The 19,022-nt window shown below is 35.8% G+C and overlaps 2 protein-coding genes across 2 annotated transcripts in view; one reads left to right on the plus strand and one right to left on the minus strand.

The window, feature by feature from the left end:
• LOC105168839 (DExH-box ATP-dependent RNA helicase DExH14) overlaps positions 1-16,789 on the plus strand; it is a 34,180-nt gene extending 17,391 nt beyond the window's left edge. Inside the window, exons 28-49 of the mRNA XM_011089000.2 lie at positions 2,343-2,546; positions 2,638-2,754; positions 2,843-2,965; positions 4,160-4,249; positions 4,323-4,448; positions 4,695-4,757; positions 6,427-6,515; positions 7,607-7,697; positions 8,663-8,812; positions 8,891-9,082; positions 9,175-9,240; positions 11,074-11,229; positions 11,317-11,460; positions 12,283-12,350; positions 12,437-12,602; positions 12,694-12,756; positions 13,438-13,533; positions 13,702-13,869; positions 14,149-14,319; positions 15,731-15,880; positions 15,948-16,079; positions 16,377-16,789. Of these exons, the coding sequence (XP_011087302.1) occupies positions 2,343-2,546; positions 2,638-2,754; positions 2,843-2,965; positions 4,160-4,249; positions 4,323-4,448; positions 4,695-4,757; positions 6,427-6,515; positions 7,607-7,697; positions 8,663-8,812; positions 8,891-9,082; positions 9,175-9,240; positions 11,074-11,229; positions 11,317-11,460; positions 12,283-12,350; positions 12,437-12,602; positions 12,694-12,756; positions 13,438-13,533; positions 13,702-13,869; positions 14,149-14,319; positions 15,731-15,880; positions 15,948-16,079; positions 16,377-16,451 (2,700 nt within the window). The 3' untranslated portion in view covers positions 16,452-16,789. The remainder of the gene's footprint in view (positions 1-2,342; positions 2,547-2,637; positions 2,755-2,842; positions 2,966-4,159; positions 4,250-4,322; positions 4,449-4,694; positions 4,758-6,426; positions 6,516-7,606; positions 7,698-8,662; positions 8,813-8,890; positions 9,083-9,174; positions 9,241-11,073; positions 11,230-11,316; positions 11,461-12,282; positions 12,351-12,436; positions 12,603-12,693; positions 12,757-13,437; positions 13,534-13,701; positions 13,870-14,148; positions 14,320-15,730; positions 15,881-15,947; positions 16,080-16,376) is intronic.
• The window catches only part of LOC105168840, a 3,177-nt gene continuing 1,269 nt past the window's right edge, over positions 17,115-19,022 (minus strand). The window contains exons 2-6 of the mRNA XM_020696049.1: positions 18,936-19,019; positions 18,352-18,511; positions 18,138-18,240; positions 17,966-18,047; positions 17,115-17,875 (exon numbers count right to left, since the gene is read on the minus strand). Of these exons, the coding sequence (XP_020551708.1) occupies positions 17,798-17,875; positions 17,966-18,047; positions 18,138-18,240; positions 18,352-18,511; positions 18,936-19,019 (507 nt within the window). The 3' untranslated portion in view covers positions 17,115-17,797. The remainder of the gene's footprint in view (positions 17,876-17,965; positions 18,048-18,137; positions 18,241-18,351; positions 18,512-18,935; positions 19,020-19,022) is intronic.

Consider the following 19,022-nt stretch of genomic DNA (forward strand, 5'->3'; position numbering starts at 1 on the left):
ACTACGGTTACTTATCTCATTGTATTTCTATTACGATAGTTAGATACTTTTTTAAAGTATGCCTTTTATATTTGATTTTATTTCATGGTCTTTTCTCCTATTAGTTTGTAACATCTTTTTTTTTTTTTTTTTTACAAATTTGTAATATTGCTCTCGGTCTCCCCAATCAATGACTCTTATTTTCTTTTCGGGATGCCCAACATCCCAATGTAAAGCTCCATTCCTAAAAAATGAAACCTTCTTCCCCAAAGCTATCCTTCTATTTAAAATAATATGTGGGACTACTAACTCTTTAGGACCAATACCATAAAGATTACAGAACTTTTACCTTTTCAACTCTCATCTAAAACTTTGTGCTGACGCAAACAGAGTGATAATATTGGAAAGAAGGGAGCACGTCAACTTTTAAAAATATGAAAATTTGACAGTTACGGGGCGTAATGTCTCATGTTACGCCTCAAGTTTATGAAACCCTACCCTCCTGATGCTTTATGAAACACTGTTTGCGCTTCTTGTAGTTTAATGATGTGTTGCATGGGAATTAGATACTCTCTCCGTGAACATCAATTTATTAATTGATGTTTTAATAAATTTTCATATATAATTAAATTAATTTAATGAAAATTTAAGTAATTTTATCTATAAATTTAATTAATTAAATCAATATAAATAGCCAACATTTTCTATTTGATTATTTGTCAGCTAAGAATGGCGTTAATCCTTATTTTATCTCTCTATGTAGGCATGCTTTCACTTAGTCCATTGGTTATCAATTTTTTAAGTTAGGGTTGTGCAAGGATGAGATAGAAAATCATTTGACCATATTGTTATGCCATCGTCAATAAAAAGAGTTACTAGGTAACAGAAGCATATAGCACAATGACATTAATTTAAGGAAGCGGTGTTAGTCTAGTTGTCAAATCTGTTCTCAGGGAGCTAGGTAACAATGGAGAACTATATATGAAATATTTGGCAAAATGTGGATCCTTTAAATTTTGTAAAAGATTGAGAAATGAATAATATTTAAAAAAACACTTCTCAAATATGGTGCGTTTGCAAGATTGGAGCAGCTTGACATGTTTTAGTTGACATAGAAAGGAGAGGCGTTGTCAAGATAAGTACTTATTTAGGGTAAATTACACTTTACCATCCGAACTATGCCGTTTTGTGTCAACTTACCATCTCAACTTTGTGAAATTTGCATTTTGTCATATATGATTGTTCTTTTATTAATTTTTCTGTCACACAAACATCACATGTTGTGCATATATGAAAAATATCACATCACATGACCCTTAAATATTCACGTGTGCATTGCATGTGATTTTTTTTGAAAAAAAAAAACTTTAAGAGTTATGAATGGCAAAGTGCAAAATTTTATAAAGTGAAATGGTAAGTTGACCAAAAAAAAAAAAAAGTTTTGCTTGCCAAAGTGTAAAACGGTCATAGTTTGGATGGCAAAGTGTAATTAACCCACTTATTTATCTTTTTTGGAGATAGAGTTGTCTGTTCATGCGGTTTGTTTGAGATTTCAGTTCATTGTCTGATATAGCTCATGGCATCACAGGCTTTTGGCAGTGATTGTGTTTTGTTTTTGAACTGATGATTTCTGATCAATTTTGTTTAGTCTCACGCCTAGTTTACATATTAGCACGGGAAAATGGTGATAGATAAAACTGGGATTAAAGTAGGGATAGGATGGATTTATGATTTGGTTTTTTATATGATGATAAAAATTGTGATTGGAACAATTTCATTTCTACCATTTTGGATAAAAAATTTGGTTGCAATAATTTCATGTTTACCATTTTGGATAAAACATGTGGCAGTTCCCCCTATTACCAAAATGCCCTCACATGGGAAAAAAATTGCACGTCAAATCAGCATTAATTTTACGAGAAAGGTGTCTTGAAATTTTAGCATTCACGAGGGCATTCAAGTCTTTGGCGCTCTTATGTATGAATTTTGCCCAAGGCAAATTGGGACCTTTGCCCTCACTTGGCTGGATTCTAATTCCCCCAAAATGTCCTGGATTACGATCACACAATATCCTGATTTCACATGAACAGGATCAGTCTTTGCTTACAATCATGGGATGACACTTGACACATTAAAAAGTAACCTTCCATTGTCCGGGATTGGGCCTGGTTCAGTCCAATCCACCTCAATGCATAAAATATTGTTTATCTTGGAACATGTCTTGGTGCATTTTCCTTGAAGTTCATATGCCTACATGTCAATTTTTTAACTGTAACATGTCGGTTATATTTGTTAAAATTTTTAGTTGATAATAGCATTCTTTCCAAGGAACTGAACTAATGACTGGTCATTTACTGCTTTAGGATTCTGAGAATGACCATATATACCACTCAGAGCTCTTTACGTTAACAAAGAAGATGGCCAAAGGGGAGCCTCAGAAGCTATCCTTCACTGTTCCAATATTTGAGCCACATCCTCCTCAGTACTTTATTCGTGCAATTTCAGACTCGTGGTTGCATGCAGAGTCTTTCTACACAATATCATTGCAGAACCTTGCACTCCCAGAGGTGGTCTTGCAGATTCACTTGTATTTTCATTGAAGTGTGTATAAAGATTCTTGCCATCAGGCTTTCTTAAATACTAAACATGATCCTTCAGGCACATACAACTCATACTGAACTCCTTGATCTGAAACCACTTCCTGTGACTGCACTTGGAAATGAAACTTATGAAGCATTGTATAGCTTTACACACTTCAACCCCATACAGACACAGGTTTTGCTTAAACTTGCCTTTTCTTTTTATAGTCTTTTTTCTTGTTTTTTTTTTTTTCGTTTATTTCTTACATGATTCCCTGTTACAGGCTTTTCATGTACTATATCATACAGACCAAAATGTTCTTCTAGGAGCTCCAACAGGAAGTGGTAAAACTATATCAGCTGAGCTTGCCATGCTTCATCTGTTTAATACTCAGCCGGATATGAAGGTATTCCTTCCTCTAACTCTTGGTCTCTGTACCTTCTTTTCTCTCGCCCTTGTCAATTTCTGAAAATTCTCTTTGGTGAAATACTGTCATTGTCAATCTTAAATTATTAAAGCATTAGGTATCAGTTCCCAGCCTGTAGGACAGCATCAGAATGTAGGAAACTATTCTGGAACAATGACTTTAGTTTGCAGTAAAGTTGGAGTTTTTTTTAATGTAACCCACGACAGCACAAGGTGATTATGCTATACGAAGACAAGAGGTTTAATACGTCTGATTGGTAACTTAGATGTTTAAGGAGTGAAGCAATGTGTATTTTGGCTAAAAAAAAAGAAGCTTTAGAGCTTGATCCATTATATAACTTCTGAAAGGGTTTTTCTACAAAACCAGCCACTTTTCTTTGTGAAAACGCCGTTTTGTTATGTTGAGGGATTGTTAATAGATCCATAGTTACTGTTGACCCAAATCGCATTCCTGATTTCTTATATATGTTGCTTTATCAATTGGCTATTGTTGGTCTACTTGTCTGATTTGCACTGCCAACTTTACTGAGAACTTTTACAATAGGGTGTTCCTTGTTTTATCATCTCTTCTACTGTCAAAACTTAGATTTGTATCATCCAATATAAGTGTGCCAGAAGTTAACACAGTGCAGAAAGTGCTTTCTTCCCTTTTTTTTCTTTTTCTTTTTTTCTTTCCTTTTGGAGTAGGGTTGTGGGGACTCTTCATGACAGATCACTGTTAGGGTATCAATCTTGTTGGTGAGGTACCAAAAGCTACAGCAATTTGTGAGCAAGATACAAACTTTACTCTATGAGGTTTCATCTTCTGGGCGTACACTGAATTAATTCTGAGATGCAATCCCCTTTCATTTCTTCCTTCTCTCTGGGTCTCAGTCCTGCCTGCTAGAGCCCTATTCAGAAATCTAACATATACAGTAAAGACTAAGTCACTGTTCTATGGAAGAGGCACCCGTGCCCAAACACATTTGACATGCCCACCACACACACAAGCAAATAATAAGTTACTTGCGAGTCATTGATGTAGTGGAGCTATATGTGCCTGGTCCAAACCTTCCCATTACATCATGTAATACTAAATTTTTGGATTAAAACTGACCTCTTGTGTACTTATTTCACTAGATGCATCATTCTTTCTTTTGATATTATTGACAATCGAATTCTTGCATTAGTGCAGGTCATTTACATTGCACCTTTAAAGGCTCTTGTGCGAGAAAGGATGAATGATTGGAGGAAACGTCTTGTTTCCCGGCTTGGGAAACATATGGTACTTACATTTTCCTCTTTGTCTGTGCACAATTGTGCGAAGTATAACTAGTCTAATGCGACTTCATTATTAGGTGGAGCTGACAGGTGATTATACTCCAGATCTGACGGCTCTATTAGAAGCTGACATTATAATTTCTACTCCAGAAAAATGGGATGGTATCAGTCGTAATTGGCATACTAGAGGCTATGTTAAGAAGGTTAACTATATTTTCTGCATCACTTCAGTTGGCTAGAGATGTTTCCCTTTTTTGCTTGTCTTAATCCTTCTCTAAGGTTCTGAACTTTAATTCAGAGTTTATGTTTTGAATCCAACCTTGCCCTTTATTGTCTATTGCTGTATCTTCATTCACAATATTTTTTCCTTTTTCTTTTTTTAAATTACCAAATGTCATCTTATGAATTCAAATTTTGAGTTTTGAAAATCTGAAAAAAAATATTTATAGGTGGGACTAATGATATTGGATGAGATTCATCTACTTGGCGCTGATCGTGGACCCATATTGGAGGTATGCACTATGCATTGCTTGGACGTATGTTATATAACATTCCTTAGATGTGTACTTGAGTAAATTGTGATTGTTGCTTGCTACACGACATTTCTAGTAAATTTACCTCTTTCAGTGTAATTAAACTTGGATTTAGTGATAAGTTCAAAACATTCGTTGAAAAGATGGGAAGCAAATAAACAATCAACAAAGTATACCCCTGCAATCTCAGCACTCAACAGTAAAGCGTAATCAACACATGAGTATGATACTTTGGAAATCCGGTTGTGTTTGCTATTACTTTCCATATCTAGGTAGAAAGAATTACATGTATCTTTAGGGACTATTATTTGAGTAATAGTTGCATTTGGCAAAAAATTAAAGACCTTGCCTCTCTCTGGTGCAAGGCATTAGTCTAGTTATGCTCTACCCATGGGTCTTGCCAAAAGATTTGCAAGGTATGTTTTCTTTGTCCACTTCCTTGCAATCTGTTTCTTTCTTGAAGAAACTTGCTTTTAAGATAAAAGAACAAAAAGAAAACAATAAATGAAGCACCTATGATGATTCTAAGGTATCATCGAATTCCGCATCAATCACGTAGAGAAGCATCATCATTTTTTATGAGACCCCAAAAGCCTCATGTAGGGTAGGCTAACTATAGATCCAGGTAGATTGTCAAATTCCTGGACTCTGGTAAAATCCTAAAAATTGAAAACAGCAAGTTCTTCCTGTTACTTTGCCTTCACCTCATACAATCTAAGCATCCCGTCCGGTGTCCAGCAGGCTTACTTAGATGCGGTCGTGCCAACGGAAACAGATTCCAGTAGAACAGTTTGCAGCCACTGCCAATGCTCTCTCATTTTCATGTTGACCAACCAATCTCTTATTTATCTGAAAGGAAAAGAATACAGAACTTCAACTTAGCAAGTTTGTCCAACTCTTATCTCCACTCAAAGTCCCTCATAATATTCGAACTCTTTTGACCACAGCTTGATTAAAACTATAGAAAAAAGTAAAAACATTACTACAGCCCAAATCAAATCCTTTCCATCTAAAACTCTTAACCATCCATTTATTTGCCAACTATAGGGGGATGTTTGAGATTGCATCCAAAGGGTTATCTAGGTAGTTTTGAGTTGGACCTGAATGTGGTTCGCATATTTTGCACTAGACTGTTCGTTTGTGGTACTTAGTTTCAACCAGTTAGCCATTCCTGGGTAAAGCATTCCAATAATGTTAGTCATATCTTTTAGAAAACCCCACATCCAGTAATTCTTTAAAATTATCATCACGCATGTGTCGTGAATTCCTTTTAGTCTTCTCATTATTAGAGGTGATAAAGCTTCTGATGGGAGCACTTTGTGCTTGGAACAAAATATATTATAAAATAACTGAGTGAGAATGTGCTTATACTTGTTTGGATTACAAGCTTCTTAACACATGAAAGAAAGAGCTTATCAGGCTCCCCTGCCTTGTGTCTATTTCTTGCAAATTTTGGTTCTGGTTTTGACTGGGTAAGATTCTTATACCACTTCCACTTTGCCTATGAGTATCATGATTCTGGATAACTATCTATGTATTTGTTAAAGAACATACTTGCATTTTGCCATTTTACTTCTTATTTGTAAAGTGAAGCACTTTATGAAATTTTATAGATCCTGCGGCATTTGATAGATATTTATGTTCATAGGTTATTGTATCTCGAATGAGATATATATCATCACAGACTGAGCGTTCAGTTCGCTTTGTTGGGCTTTCAACAGCTCTGGCGAATGCACAGTAAGTTGTTACTTGTCCAACTTTTTGTCGACTTAGTGTTTATTTGGATTTTTATTCATTGACCTCTTCATATCTACTATATGACTTTATATACTTTAGTATAAATTGTGAGTGTCCTTCCACTGCTCAAGTTGTATACCACAATGGATGAGTCTTTAACTAGAGTTGAAAATTTTCCAAATAGATAAACAGTTTTCCTTCAATCTGCACATGATCCACTAGTCAAGATCTGCTGATGGTGTACATTTCATTGCCCATGCAATTTAAGACCAGGTTTCACACTTCAGGCATAAAAATCATATTATGTAATTAGGTAAAGAGAAAAGGCCTGGGCCATATTACTCCTGACAAATCAACAATAAGTGTTTCTTGCTTGCTTCTACGAATAATTACTACAACCAACCATGAACCACAAACTAAAATCAATCTCCTCTTGGTGATGCCCAAGAGAAAACATAAAGGAAAGATTTAGGGCAATCACCTATTTTCTTTTGGGTATAACCGTTGTGCAATTTTGTTCTCAATTAGGAGTTGTGTTGCATATATATAAGCATTTCAAAAAAATGAAACAACATAACTTATATTAGGAATTAGTATCAGAACCAGCAAGATCACACTCAAATAAAATATCTATATTGCATTGACACTTTGAAAAATCATCCCTTGCAGTGCTATGTCATCCGGTTCTCTTTCTCTATCTTATCAAACATCTTTTCTAGCTTTTATTTTCCCAAAACCAACCACATAATAGCCCACAAATCATACGAGTGCACGTCCTACACTAACCGACATGAAAATTTCTTTATTCTTGCCTGGATGTCTCGATAAATCCATAACCAACTACATGCATAGATATATTGATATTTAAAGTTCATATGTGCATATTTATTGTCATGTTTAGTTAGTCTTTTTGGACAGTTGGGTCCTAAAATTTGAAAAAATGATTATGGCCCTTTCCCGTCTGGGCCCTTGCTACTAATAGATATCTAATTTGGGTTATGAGGCCGTAACTGACCTATGCACAACAACTCTTGCAGGTCTTTTTTCTTTTCATTCATTTTAGTTACTCTTTTCTTTTGTTGTTGATCCAGTGATTTGGCTGATTGGCTGGGTGTTGAGGAAAATGGCTTGTTCAATTTCAAGCCAAGTGTTAGGCCTGTTCCTCTTGAAGTCCATATCCAGGCAAGTTATGTTCCTTTGCATTCATAATATTGTCTTCTTAGAATATTTCATCCAAACTATTGATGTTGTATTGAACCTGTAAGAAGACATACATATCCAGTCCACCATTGCAAGAATTCAGTCATGTCATGTTCAGTCTACTGTACCCTGTACTGTTGTTAGTTAAAAGCTCCATTGACATTGACTTTCTTGTCAACCAGCCATGATTTAGCCCTTTCTTTATCCTACCTCCGTCCTAGAATTGAATTTCCCCACAGGTATTAGTCCATAGTTTTAGATGAGAGTTAAAATGCATGTATTTTGATGTTGCATTTCACTTTTACATTACAAAATAAATCCCCAGGAAGCTACACTTGAGATGTTGTATACTTTAAGGAAGAGTGAAAATGAAAAGAAACAATAGTTTTTTGGAAAGGCGACACTATTTCTGGACAATTCATAAAGGAAAATTGTATCTTCAATTCCAGGATGAGTATGTTTTATCCTTTGAGCTTGAGGAATGCTTTTTTCTTCTGTCATATGAATGTATCAGAAAAATGGCTATTGTGGAGTACATTTTGGAGCTGAACGGTTTATTTATAATAGCTGCAGATTTTCAAATTTTGATTATTCTCTATATTTGAGCAGATACAGTGTTGAAGCCACATTGATGTTGTATAATTTAACGTAGTGAGAATTAATTAACAAGTTAATAACATTTTATTTTTCTTCACAGACAGAATCTCAGATACGCCCACATATTAAAAGAAGAAAGAAAAATTAAATGAAGAGTGGTTTCATTTTCGAGAAACTGGATAATTTGCAAGCTTTAACTCCAACATACTTAGATTATAGCTACTTTCTTATAAGTATTTCAGTGGTTGCTATTGGCTGATACTTTGGACACCATTACCCATTTGCTATCTAATGCTCCGTGATGCCTGGAGTTATTTCTGAACTCATGCTCACATAATTTCTCTCATCAGGGATATCCTGGAAAGTTTTACTGCCCAAGAATGAATAGCATGAACAAACCCACTTATGCTGCAATTTGTACCCATTCACCCACAAAACCTGTTCTTATATTTGTTTCATCACGTCGCCAGACTAGGCTTACTGCATTGGACCTCATTCAGGTCAGAATCAATGTCACGCTCCATTTGTATTAATTCTTCTTTTAGCACTTAGCTTATTTTTCATTTCTGTTACTAAAGTATGCAGCTTCAGATGAGCACCCAAGGCAGTTCCTCTCTATACCAGAAGAATCACTTCAGATGGTACTTTCCCAAGTAACTGACCAGAACCTTAGACACACCCTGCAGTTTGGTATTGGGTTGCACCATGCAGGATTAAATGATAAGGATAGATCTCTTGTTGAGGAGCTTTTTGCAAATAACAGGATCCAGGCAATTATCTTTTACTAACTCTGGTTGCTCCATCAAAATAGCCTTCTAAACCACTAACTTTTTTCTTAATATGATACTGCATGTCCTTTCAGGTATTAGTTTGCACCAGTACATTAGCATGGGGTGTGAATCTTCCAGCTCATTTGGTTATTATAAAGGTAAGGCAAGATCGCCGACAGCTTGCGGCATCTGCATTCTTCTTTGGATAAATGACTAACGAAACAATTTTCTATCACTTGTATATCGTTTATCTTTCTCCCACTAACCCTTATCATATCTGCTTATTGATTTTTCCCTTGCTAGACTTTTGGGATAAGTCCCTCTTTCCATATAAGTGAATCATGAAAAAAATTATCAGATGCCATTTATGCTTCCTGCTTGTTAATCCAGGATCTCTTGGAATTGACTGTGACTTGTCTTTTATTTTTATAGTCGCATAATCCACAGCAACTGGTTATTGGTGGCGATCGAGATGCATGGTGTTGATATTTTGGAGTCAGTTATTAGAGGATCCTTTAAGTTATTTAATGCTTAGTATTGCGAGGAGAAACTCAGAAGAGCAAGAAAACTTTTGTATCTTAACAGGACTATGGACAACTAGGAAACACTTACTATACAATGAAATCAGACTCACAACACTATAAGCATTGGAAACTGAAATTGGCAGGTTACAAAAACCTCTCTTTTTTCTTTATCACCTTAAAAGACCAAGTTTGAAAATTTTATGAACAACATTTTTATTTAAAATAGTGTGTCATTTGCCATCTTACACGATATTACCTTATGGATATTAGATAACCATCTAAGATTTTTACTCACTAGGATATTATTTGGGAAAATAAAAAAGCAGAAACAAATGTTTGGCGTTGTCTCCTTCAATTTTTAGCTCTTGCAGTATAAGCTTCCCTGTCAAAAAATCTAAACATTTTATTTCCCACATTCATAACTGCCTAAACATACTTATCTTTCCAGGTTTTTCTTGCTATCTGCATACAAATTATTCAGCTTTGCATTTCCTTACCGTTCATTGCACATAAATTTGTCCTGAAAAGAGGTGATATTTGTGAGGTGAAATACTGAAAATGTTTAGCCTATCAAGGAGTCATAATCATGTTTAATCGGTCATGTCGTGATTTTGTATAAAAGGTTCTTTCAATTATCTCTTCACTCATGGTCTAGCATTGTTATACTCTTTGGTCGCTACTGGCCTAACTATCTAATTTACTTAAGTTTATGAAAGCCTGCGAAATGTGCTCCTCAGGTACTAATTTGGCATACTAAAAAATGTTTGATTAGTTTGGGAGTTGATTCAATTAGTTAGTTTATTTTGACGGTGTCAATGTGTTCAAGTGAATTTCTTCCTTCTTTCAATAGTTCTAAGATTGGGGTAGCCTTTGAGGAAGAATCCATGCATGCACTGTATTTCAGAGAAAATGTTTTCTTTGGGGTTGGCTATGGTTTTATTGGTTTTAGCATGTCTAGTATCTTCGATGGTAATTTGGTATCTTTCCGTGTTTTCAATAATTTTAATACGGTTTATGAGGAAGAACCCATGCATGCCCCATTTGCAGAGAAAAAACTTCCTGGGGGTTGGATATGATTCTGTTGATTCAGAATGTGTATTATCTGTTCATAGTTGAAAATAATTAGTTGTGTTACCCGTCTTCATTTCTGGAGGAGGGGAGAAAGTGAGAGAAGACTGTTACTTGCTGGAGCTGTCTAGATTAGGTTAAAGATCTAGCCTTTGTCCCCTTCATGTTTTTGTAACCAAAGCTTAGGAGTCTCCGGTAGTTTTGCATGCATTGACCCTTTGTAGACTGCTACGGGGAGGTTGCTAACCTAACCCAGTAGTAGGTCAGAGAAATCTTACTTATTGTTATATTTGCTTAATTTGTCCGGCTTGTATTTTACGATCAATTTTCTTATGTTTAGGTTTCATTCACTTTTCACTATTTTGTTAAAGTAATGCTCATTATGTATCTTGCCATCAGGGAACAGAATATTTCGATGGCAAAGCAAAAAGATATGTTGATTTTCCAATTACGGATATTTTACAAATGATGGGTCGCGCAGGACGGCCTCAGTATGATCAGCACGGTAAAGCTATTATTCTCGTTCATGAACCCAAAAAGAGCTTCTACAAAAAGGTATTAAGAACTGAATTATTTTATATATGTCATTACACAGCTTCTTCTCATTAACTGAAATAAATTGTTTTGCTTTTTCTTTTCCAGTTTCTCTATGAACCATTTCCAGTTGAAAGCAGCCTGAGAGAACAGTTGCATGATCACATCAATGCTGAGATTGTTTCTGGAACAATTTCTCATAAAGAGGATGCAGTGCATTATCTTACCTGGACATATTTATTCCGTAGATTGGTATGCTTTTAGATATTTTAACATTTGAATATGACATGCGTCCTATCTAGGCTGTCTTACTGGTTTTTAGCCTCTCACTTGTCCATTATCAGTACTTAGAAATACCCTGAACTATTGTTGGTTGCTTGTCATTCTTTAACTTTCCGTATCTGTAGGTATTGCCATATTGATGAATCATCATTGAACGTGACAAAATAGCTAGCACTTACTGTATCCCACAGAGGTGCCATGTTTCAATCAAACTTGAATGTGGTGAAAAAGAGGGTATATGCTGACATTAGTTTTATATTAGTAATATTATCTCAAAAAGCTAAAAGAATTGATTTGATTGGAACTTACATCAGGCTTTTAGGAGTGCGAAATAAAATACCACTCACGGGACATGGCTAAATTTTGAATTTAATATATGATAAGTGCCTGTTTGAAACTTATATTTTTGTTTACGTTAATTATCTTTTGACGTACATATACACCTGTGCATGTCATCTCCAAATGAAAAAAGTGGTTATGTCTTTCTCTGTTAGAAGAATGACCTTTCTTCACATGTAAAGAAATTGATCCTGGATCATTACTTCTAGACTATGTTTTTTGATGCTCTAAACGGTATGAAGAGAACAAACTGGAGTTGGGCATGGTGGTTTTAAGGAGTTTGAGCTTCCCTTTTGGGTGCATTTTTTGAGGGCCCTCTAACCAATATGTAGTAATAAGTAAGACATTATGGCATGTGTATGTTGCCAGCTCATAATTGTTAAAGGAGTTATTTTTATTCAAAAGCTCCTGAGCTTGCATCAGTAATTAAGAGTTCTATTATTTTCTCAACAGGTGGTTAACCCAGCTTATTATGGCTTAGAGGATACAGATCCTGGAACACTAAGTTCATACTTATCAAGGTGACGAGTTTATTTGAATGCTTATATGGGAGCGTAGTTATGCCTGTTCGCAATTCTGTCTCTGACTACTATCTCTTTTTAAACAGCTTAGTGCTAAGCACATTTGAGGATCTTGAAGACAGTGGCTGCATTAAAATTGATGAAGATAGGGTGGAGCCAATGATATTGGGTTCAATAGCATCTCAGTATTACCTAAAATACACAACTGTATCAATGTTTGCTTCAAATATAGAAGCAGACACATCACTTGAAGTTAGTTAACTCACATGAGAGAACCAATTCCTATAGTCCTTTCTTTTATATATTCAATTTATTCTATATACTTATATTGTTTTCGTTTTAGGTTTTCCTCCATGTATTAGCTGGTGCTTCTGAGTATGATGAACTTCCTGTACGACACAATGAAGTAAGTTACTAAATTTAATGATCAAACTGAGAATTTTAGAAGTCAGTGGACTTCTATAATAGTGTACAGAGTTGGTCTTCTGACAACACTAAGAATGTTTGTTAGTATGCTGCATTTTTCCACTTGTTGCCAAGCTTTTATATTTATATGCTAGACCTTACCATGATTTAATACTTTGTGAGGATTTCTCAAATGCCTGTCCGTGTTACTCATTTATTACTCGTTCTTTGATTTAGTTATGGATCTTTACTTTATTGCAAAGTAGCAGAGAAGTTATGCCCACCAAAGAACACCAGCCACATAATTTACTAACATTCTGTTGACCATTTCAATGGTTACTGGTTTAGTTGTTCCAACATAAAGATATAAGATTAAACAGTCTTGGACCATGTCGTTCATGCACCTTACCTTCATCTCTTTTGCTCTTGATATTATCATCATTACGCTTTCTTTTAGTGATTTTAATCTCTCAATTATTGAATTTGCTAACATGAAAAAGACCGTAAACCTTGTCTGAGTATATTCCATTTAGTCTGCAAGTTGCTAGAACTCTTTTAAGACTTTAGCAACCAGCAGGGCGTCCAAGACTATTTTTATTGATATTTGTAGCGGACCTTTTTCTTTTACAACTCTTGGTTTGTATATTTGTCACAGAAGCACTTGATTTTGTTTGCTCTGTAGGAAAATTACAACGCACAACTCTCCAATAAGGTTCGCTACATGGTGGACAAGAATCTTCTTGATGATCCTCATGTAAAGGCAAATCTTCTTCTTCAGGTTAGTACCATCATTCTTTTTGCCTCATCAACCCCAATTTCTGTTGGATGCCATAACCTATAGATTCTCTACTTGATTTCAGATTAGATTGGCTAACTTTCTTAATATGCACTTTTTATATCTTTTGAGATTGCTTCTGTTTTTGACATATATTTTGATGGGATACAGGCACACTTCTCCCGAGTTGAAATGCCAATCACCGACTACGTCACAGATTTGAAGTCAGTGCTTGATCAAAGTATTCGAATTATCCAGGCAATGATAGATCTATGTGCTAACAGTGGATGGCTCTCTAGTACCCTTACTTGTATGCATCTTTTGCAAATGGTCATGCAGGTAGTCTATATAGTATTATTAGAACAATAGGCATTTGTCATGATTAACGTCACTATTTATACTCTTCAAAGTTTTGAAAATGATTTAGCTGAACCTGCTAAGTTGCTGCTTTTGATGTATACTAGTAAAAGATCGTTGCCTTTTCTAGTTTCTTCTTCTTGTACTTTTCCTTCTTTTCTTTCTTTTCTTCTCAAAATAGATGGTAAATTGCTGAAGCAGTACTATCTTCACACAAACAAGACTTTTTCCATTCAAAAAAAATTGTTTGTTATATTGCAGGGTTTGTGGTTTGACAAAGATTCGCCGTTATGGATGCTTCCCTCCATGACTGATGAACTTGTTACTACATTGAGCCAGAGAGGAGTCCGAAACGTCCAGCAGTTATTTGATCTTCCTCCCTCAACTTTGCAGGCTCTCAGTAGAAGTTCCACTACCTCGAGGTTACATGAGGTGTGGTTCTCTATCATTAAAGCTATTTGAGCACACTGCTTTATTACATCTGCTGCCAATTTGATATCATTAATGCTTTCCAGATTTACTTTATCTTAAGATTGCACTATTTTTTGGTTTTCTTGGGTATCCAGTTTGTGTCTAATTATCTATCTGTTTATGTACATAAATATAGTTTTTCATACTCTAAGGATCCACGAGAGGTGGTTAGCATTATCAACAATGGCCAAGCAATAGCCAACTCTCTTAATTATTAAGGTCATATTGATGAGAAGAAGTTATCAAAGTTCTTATGAAGCAACCACACTGTTCTTCAACAGATGATGAAGGATGGTGCTAATGTAAACTGGAACAGTCCGGTACTTTACATGTGATGAGTGGCATACTTGATTTTCCTTGTTTACACATGAGTAACACTACAAAAAGCATTTATCTCTCTTGAGAACTTGAATGATGTTTAGCCTTTTCTTCACCACATGGCACTAGCCAATTTTCTTGACAACGGATTTGCCTTTGTACAGAACACGAAGGGAGTGAGATATGACTTATTCTCATGTTAGATTAAGAGGGGGATCCATTGATGACAAATTGCTAGAGTGCCATTTGGGACACAGCGTAGAATTACTGAAGCTGCTAGATTCACCCACAATGGACTATTTTCACTGGGGTTAGTAAACCTAGAGAAACTGGTACTCGTCAACCTTTAATTACATGGTCTAAGGAAAAAGGACAAGGATTTAATTTTTATGCTTAACTTTAGATGTGGGTATTGGTGTAACACAATGGAAAAAGCGGATCCATGTAGGGGGCCTTAAACATGATAAAGTTTGGTGTAGTTTCAAGGTTTCTTCCAGGCACCCTTAGAGGTGTCACTCGAGAATAACAAGATTACAAGGAAAACAAATTCTCTGTAAATGCTTGTCCTGTGTAATGTGTCCTGTCATTCCATCTCAAGAACTGATTGTCGCTGAGTCATGGGTATACTACTGCTATATTTCAGAGTCTTAGGTGATATCCGTTTGCAGAAGTCTTATTAAGTTATTCAGTTGTAGATGGGGTGGGGTGTATTATACGTGTTGGCATTAGTTTAATAGCTGCCTTCAGTTTTCTTAATTTTATAGTAGCAGCCAAAAGATTCTGATACAATCTGTCTATGTATATGTTAATTGCGGAATCCATATCAAATTATACCAAAAACTAATAGTGCATGCCGTAGTTACTTATTTATTTGTAATCAAACCTGGTAAGCCAGTGTTTTGTTCAATATTCAAACCTTGATTGTTATACATTTACTTATTCTACTATTCATCGACTATCGACGTAAGAGCCCATTACAAGCTTTTAAGCTTATCTTTGTACAACTATTTTGCTCATCCAATTTTTACACGTCTGCTATTTTTCCTGTTCACAGGAATTGCAGCATTTCCCTCGTATACAGACACGAATTAAAGTTCAGAAACGAACTGCTGGTGATAACCCTAGTGTTAGTCTAAACATCAGATTGGAGAAGGCAAATAGACATAAGAAAACATCCAGAGCTTTCACTCCTCGCTTTCCTAAGGTTAGCCTCATGCTCTGCTGGTCTCATCGAGCATTAAGTATAACAAAAGCTGACAGTGCTTTTACAGGTAAAAGATGAGGCATGGTGGTTGGTCCTTGGAAATACTTCCACCTCCCAACTCTATGCCTTGAAGAGAGTGACTTTCACGGACGTTCTGCAGACACACATGAATATACCATCAAATGTGAATGATTTCCAGGTAAGAGCAGATTGAGCTTCTTCAGTTTTGCTTTGGACCTTTTTCTCCCAACAGAATGAAGATAAATCACGTACTCATAGGAATATGCCGTCCTCCAACATGTTTTCCGTGCTTTCTCTTTCCATTACGTTATATTTCACTCATAAAATTACAGTGTCGCGTTCATTTGCTTTTTACTTTATATTGCATAAATAAGATCTTCACGTTGCATGCGATGAATATTTTCATTTATTATGATTATCTTTTTTCATTCAGTTTTTTTGTTTCTTTTAATTGGAGAACTTTTTGGTTGCTCAGGGTATGAAGTTGATTATAGTCTCGGACTGTTACGTTGGTTTTGAGCAAGAGCACATTATTGAGAAACTTGTTTGACTCTCCTGCTAAATAAGTACCCGAAGAAATTGAAGTTTTAGTGGTAAACCTTCACTTCAACCTTTTGTAGACTGAACTACTTTTTTTTTTCTTTTGTGAAAAACTGTTTTTATTAGTCAGCACACAGGCGTGCGTTTATCATATTTTTGTGGTCTTTTGATTCAGTTGGAATCTACAATCAGTACCTATGTAATTGTCTCACGTTACTTGTTTTTCAGCTCTCTCTCAGACACATACACATACAGCTGTTTCTTCTCTTTATATTAACTTTTGTTTGCCTGGAGATATCAAAAGAGAGAAGATTAGTGGTTTGTCAAAAGTATCCGATTTTACCTCAACTTGTTTAATATTTTTCCATCCAAATATTATTTTTCAATCGATCAAATATGTGATTGCTTGTATTTTCTTCTTACCTAACATCTTTCATATAACTTGTAAAATTTCTTTCAGAATATCATATTTCACTAGTATATATATATCACACTAACTATAGTTATTACATTTCTTTTTAGCTTATCTTACATTTTTAGACACTATTGACTGTCATTTTTACTCTTGTATATCATATTTAATGGCATACTAAAAAGGAAAGAAAAGAAAGAAAAGAAATTAACGCAACCAAGTTCATTTTATTATATATTTTTTCACTGAGATGCCATGAAGTATCATTAATCACATCCTTAGATTTCGCATTGTGTCCAGCAAGCTGGGAAACAGTTACAGCTCTTGATTAACTATTTCACATCTTTGAGGCTGCAATTGCATCCACTAGAATAACTAGAGAAAGCCTCATGCACGAGTTAATGTTGAAACAACTGCCTTCATCCACTTACACATGATCTACAAGTTATTCGACAACCAAAAATCAGATCGTATAATGGCAGATTCCATTCCAATGCATCAGTAGCCTTACTGGAAGTTAACCATAGCATCTGCATTAGCAGAAGGTAGACAATCTGTTCAGGCAATTTCACACTAAAGACCCTAATACTCGTCATCTCACTTCCTAAAGAAAATAAGGTCAGACTGGGCTTGTGGCAGTGAGCCCGGAAACTTTTGCCCTGCTCCCCTCCTTACATTCTCCAACCATCCTAACCATGGGAAGGTAGGCCGTATTCAAGTGTAACATCTATATTGGAGTGGAAACAGACCTGGACACCTTTTGTGCGGATCCAAATTCATATATTAAGACATTTACAATTCCAGTGCCTCGATGCAGGGAGGGAATATACACTACATCTCAGTTTTGCTTCAGAGCTGTGCACTTAACAGATGCAGTTTTAGGTTACATTTATTTACAACCCTACCTGGAGGCCTTAATTTCCCATCTGCATCGCGCATATCGACTAATCCCACTCAGTATCGAAAAAACCAGCATCTTTCATCTCTGAGTAATATGCATTATCCAAAAGCCAATCTTCCTCCTGCAAATATATTAAAGTCGAAAAACTTATTTTTACAGAAAGCAAATGCATTCCATCCTCTCAATTGACTATAAAAGCAAAAACAAGTACCTGGAAGAAGCCAGCCAGGAAAGTTACATACAGGAATGAAAGATAAAGGGAGTGATGGCAGATAATTATAACATTGTAGAACCTGACAGAAGAATCACGGTGAGCTGAAACAATATGAATTCCTTGTATTAGGTTGCACATTATTCTAAATGGTAAGGGGAGAAATACGTACCAAAGTCCAAGCCCAAAACCATTTCCAGCCAGTCCACTAGCAAACAACCCCAGAGCATTTATTATGAACATGACAACTACGTAGTTGTAGAATGAAGGCCTTGCTGCATTTTGTTTGATTAATTCATGGACCCAGAGCAGTGACAGCAAGTTAGCCCCAAGAAATAATCGACATGAAAGTAGTAGGACTCAATGTTAGAGAAGGTTTAACTCACGTGGCAACTTATCTCTCCACTTTGAATAGTGAACAAACAGTATGTAGCAATAGACTGCTGTGAGCACCAAAGTATGAACAAACAATACACCCCACTTCCCCCAATGTGAAGCATCAGCACTTATGAAGAGCGGCACCCCAAACCCAAAAATGAAGATTGCCTGCGCAAGGCCAAACGAACTCATGCTCTGTTGCATGAAAAAGAACCAGAAAAAGCGAATTCCACATATTTTTGTAACTTAATCCTCTAAAGCTAGTTCAATAGAAGAAGATTATTTTGCTCCTTAAGCATTCAGTGGTACTATGAATTGGATCCTAGGGAGAGGGAACAAAATTACAGAAACTCCATCGAAATCTGGAGAGCATAGTGCTGCCTCATTGCCGTTTGTGGTTTCCTTCATGTGATTTTTTGTAATAAGTCCAATCGCCTTCCTCCCAGCTTGTCCTCAATTACAAGCCAGTTGTACTTCTCTTCTCATCCATTTTTCCATTTCGGTTTGATGATGAAATGCCATTGATAAATTTTAGATCTATTTAATACGTACTTCAACTAAATGCATATTCAGAATGGGGGGCATTCATTACCTGGACAAGTATGTCAACTGCAACAAAGGAACCTGAAACTAGGAAAGTATGCGCCAGTGATTCCAATCCACTAGCATAGTTCTCCTG

The sequence above is a fragment of the Sesamum indicum genome, linkage group LG8 (genome assembly GCF_000512975.1).
Source record: "Sesamum indicum cultivar Zhongzhi No. 13 linkage group LG8, S_indicum_v1.0, whole genome shotgun sequence".
Classification (NCBI taxonomy): Eukaryota; Viridiplantae; Streptophyta; class Magnoliopsida; order Lamiales; family Pedaliaceae; genus Sesamum; species Sesamum indicum.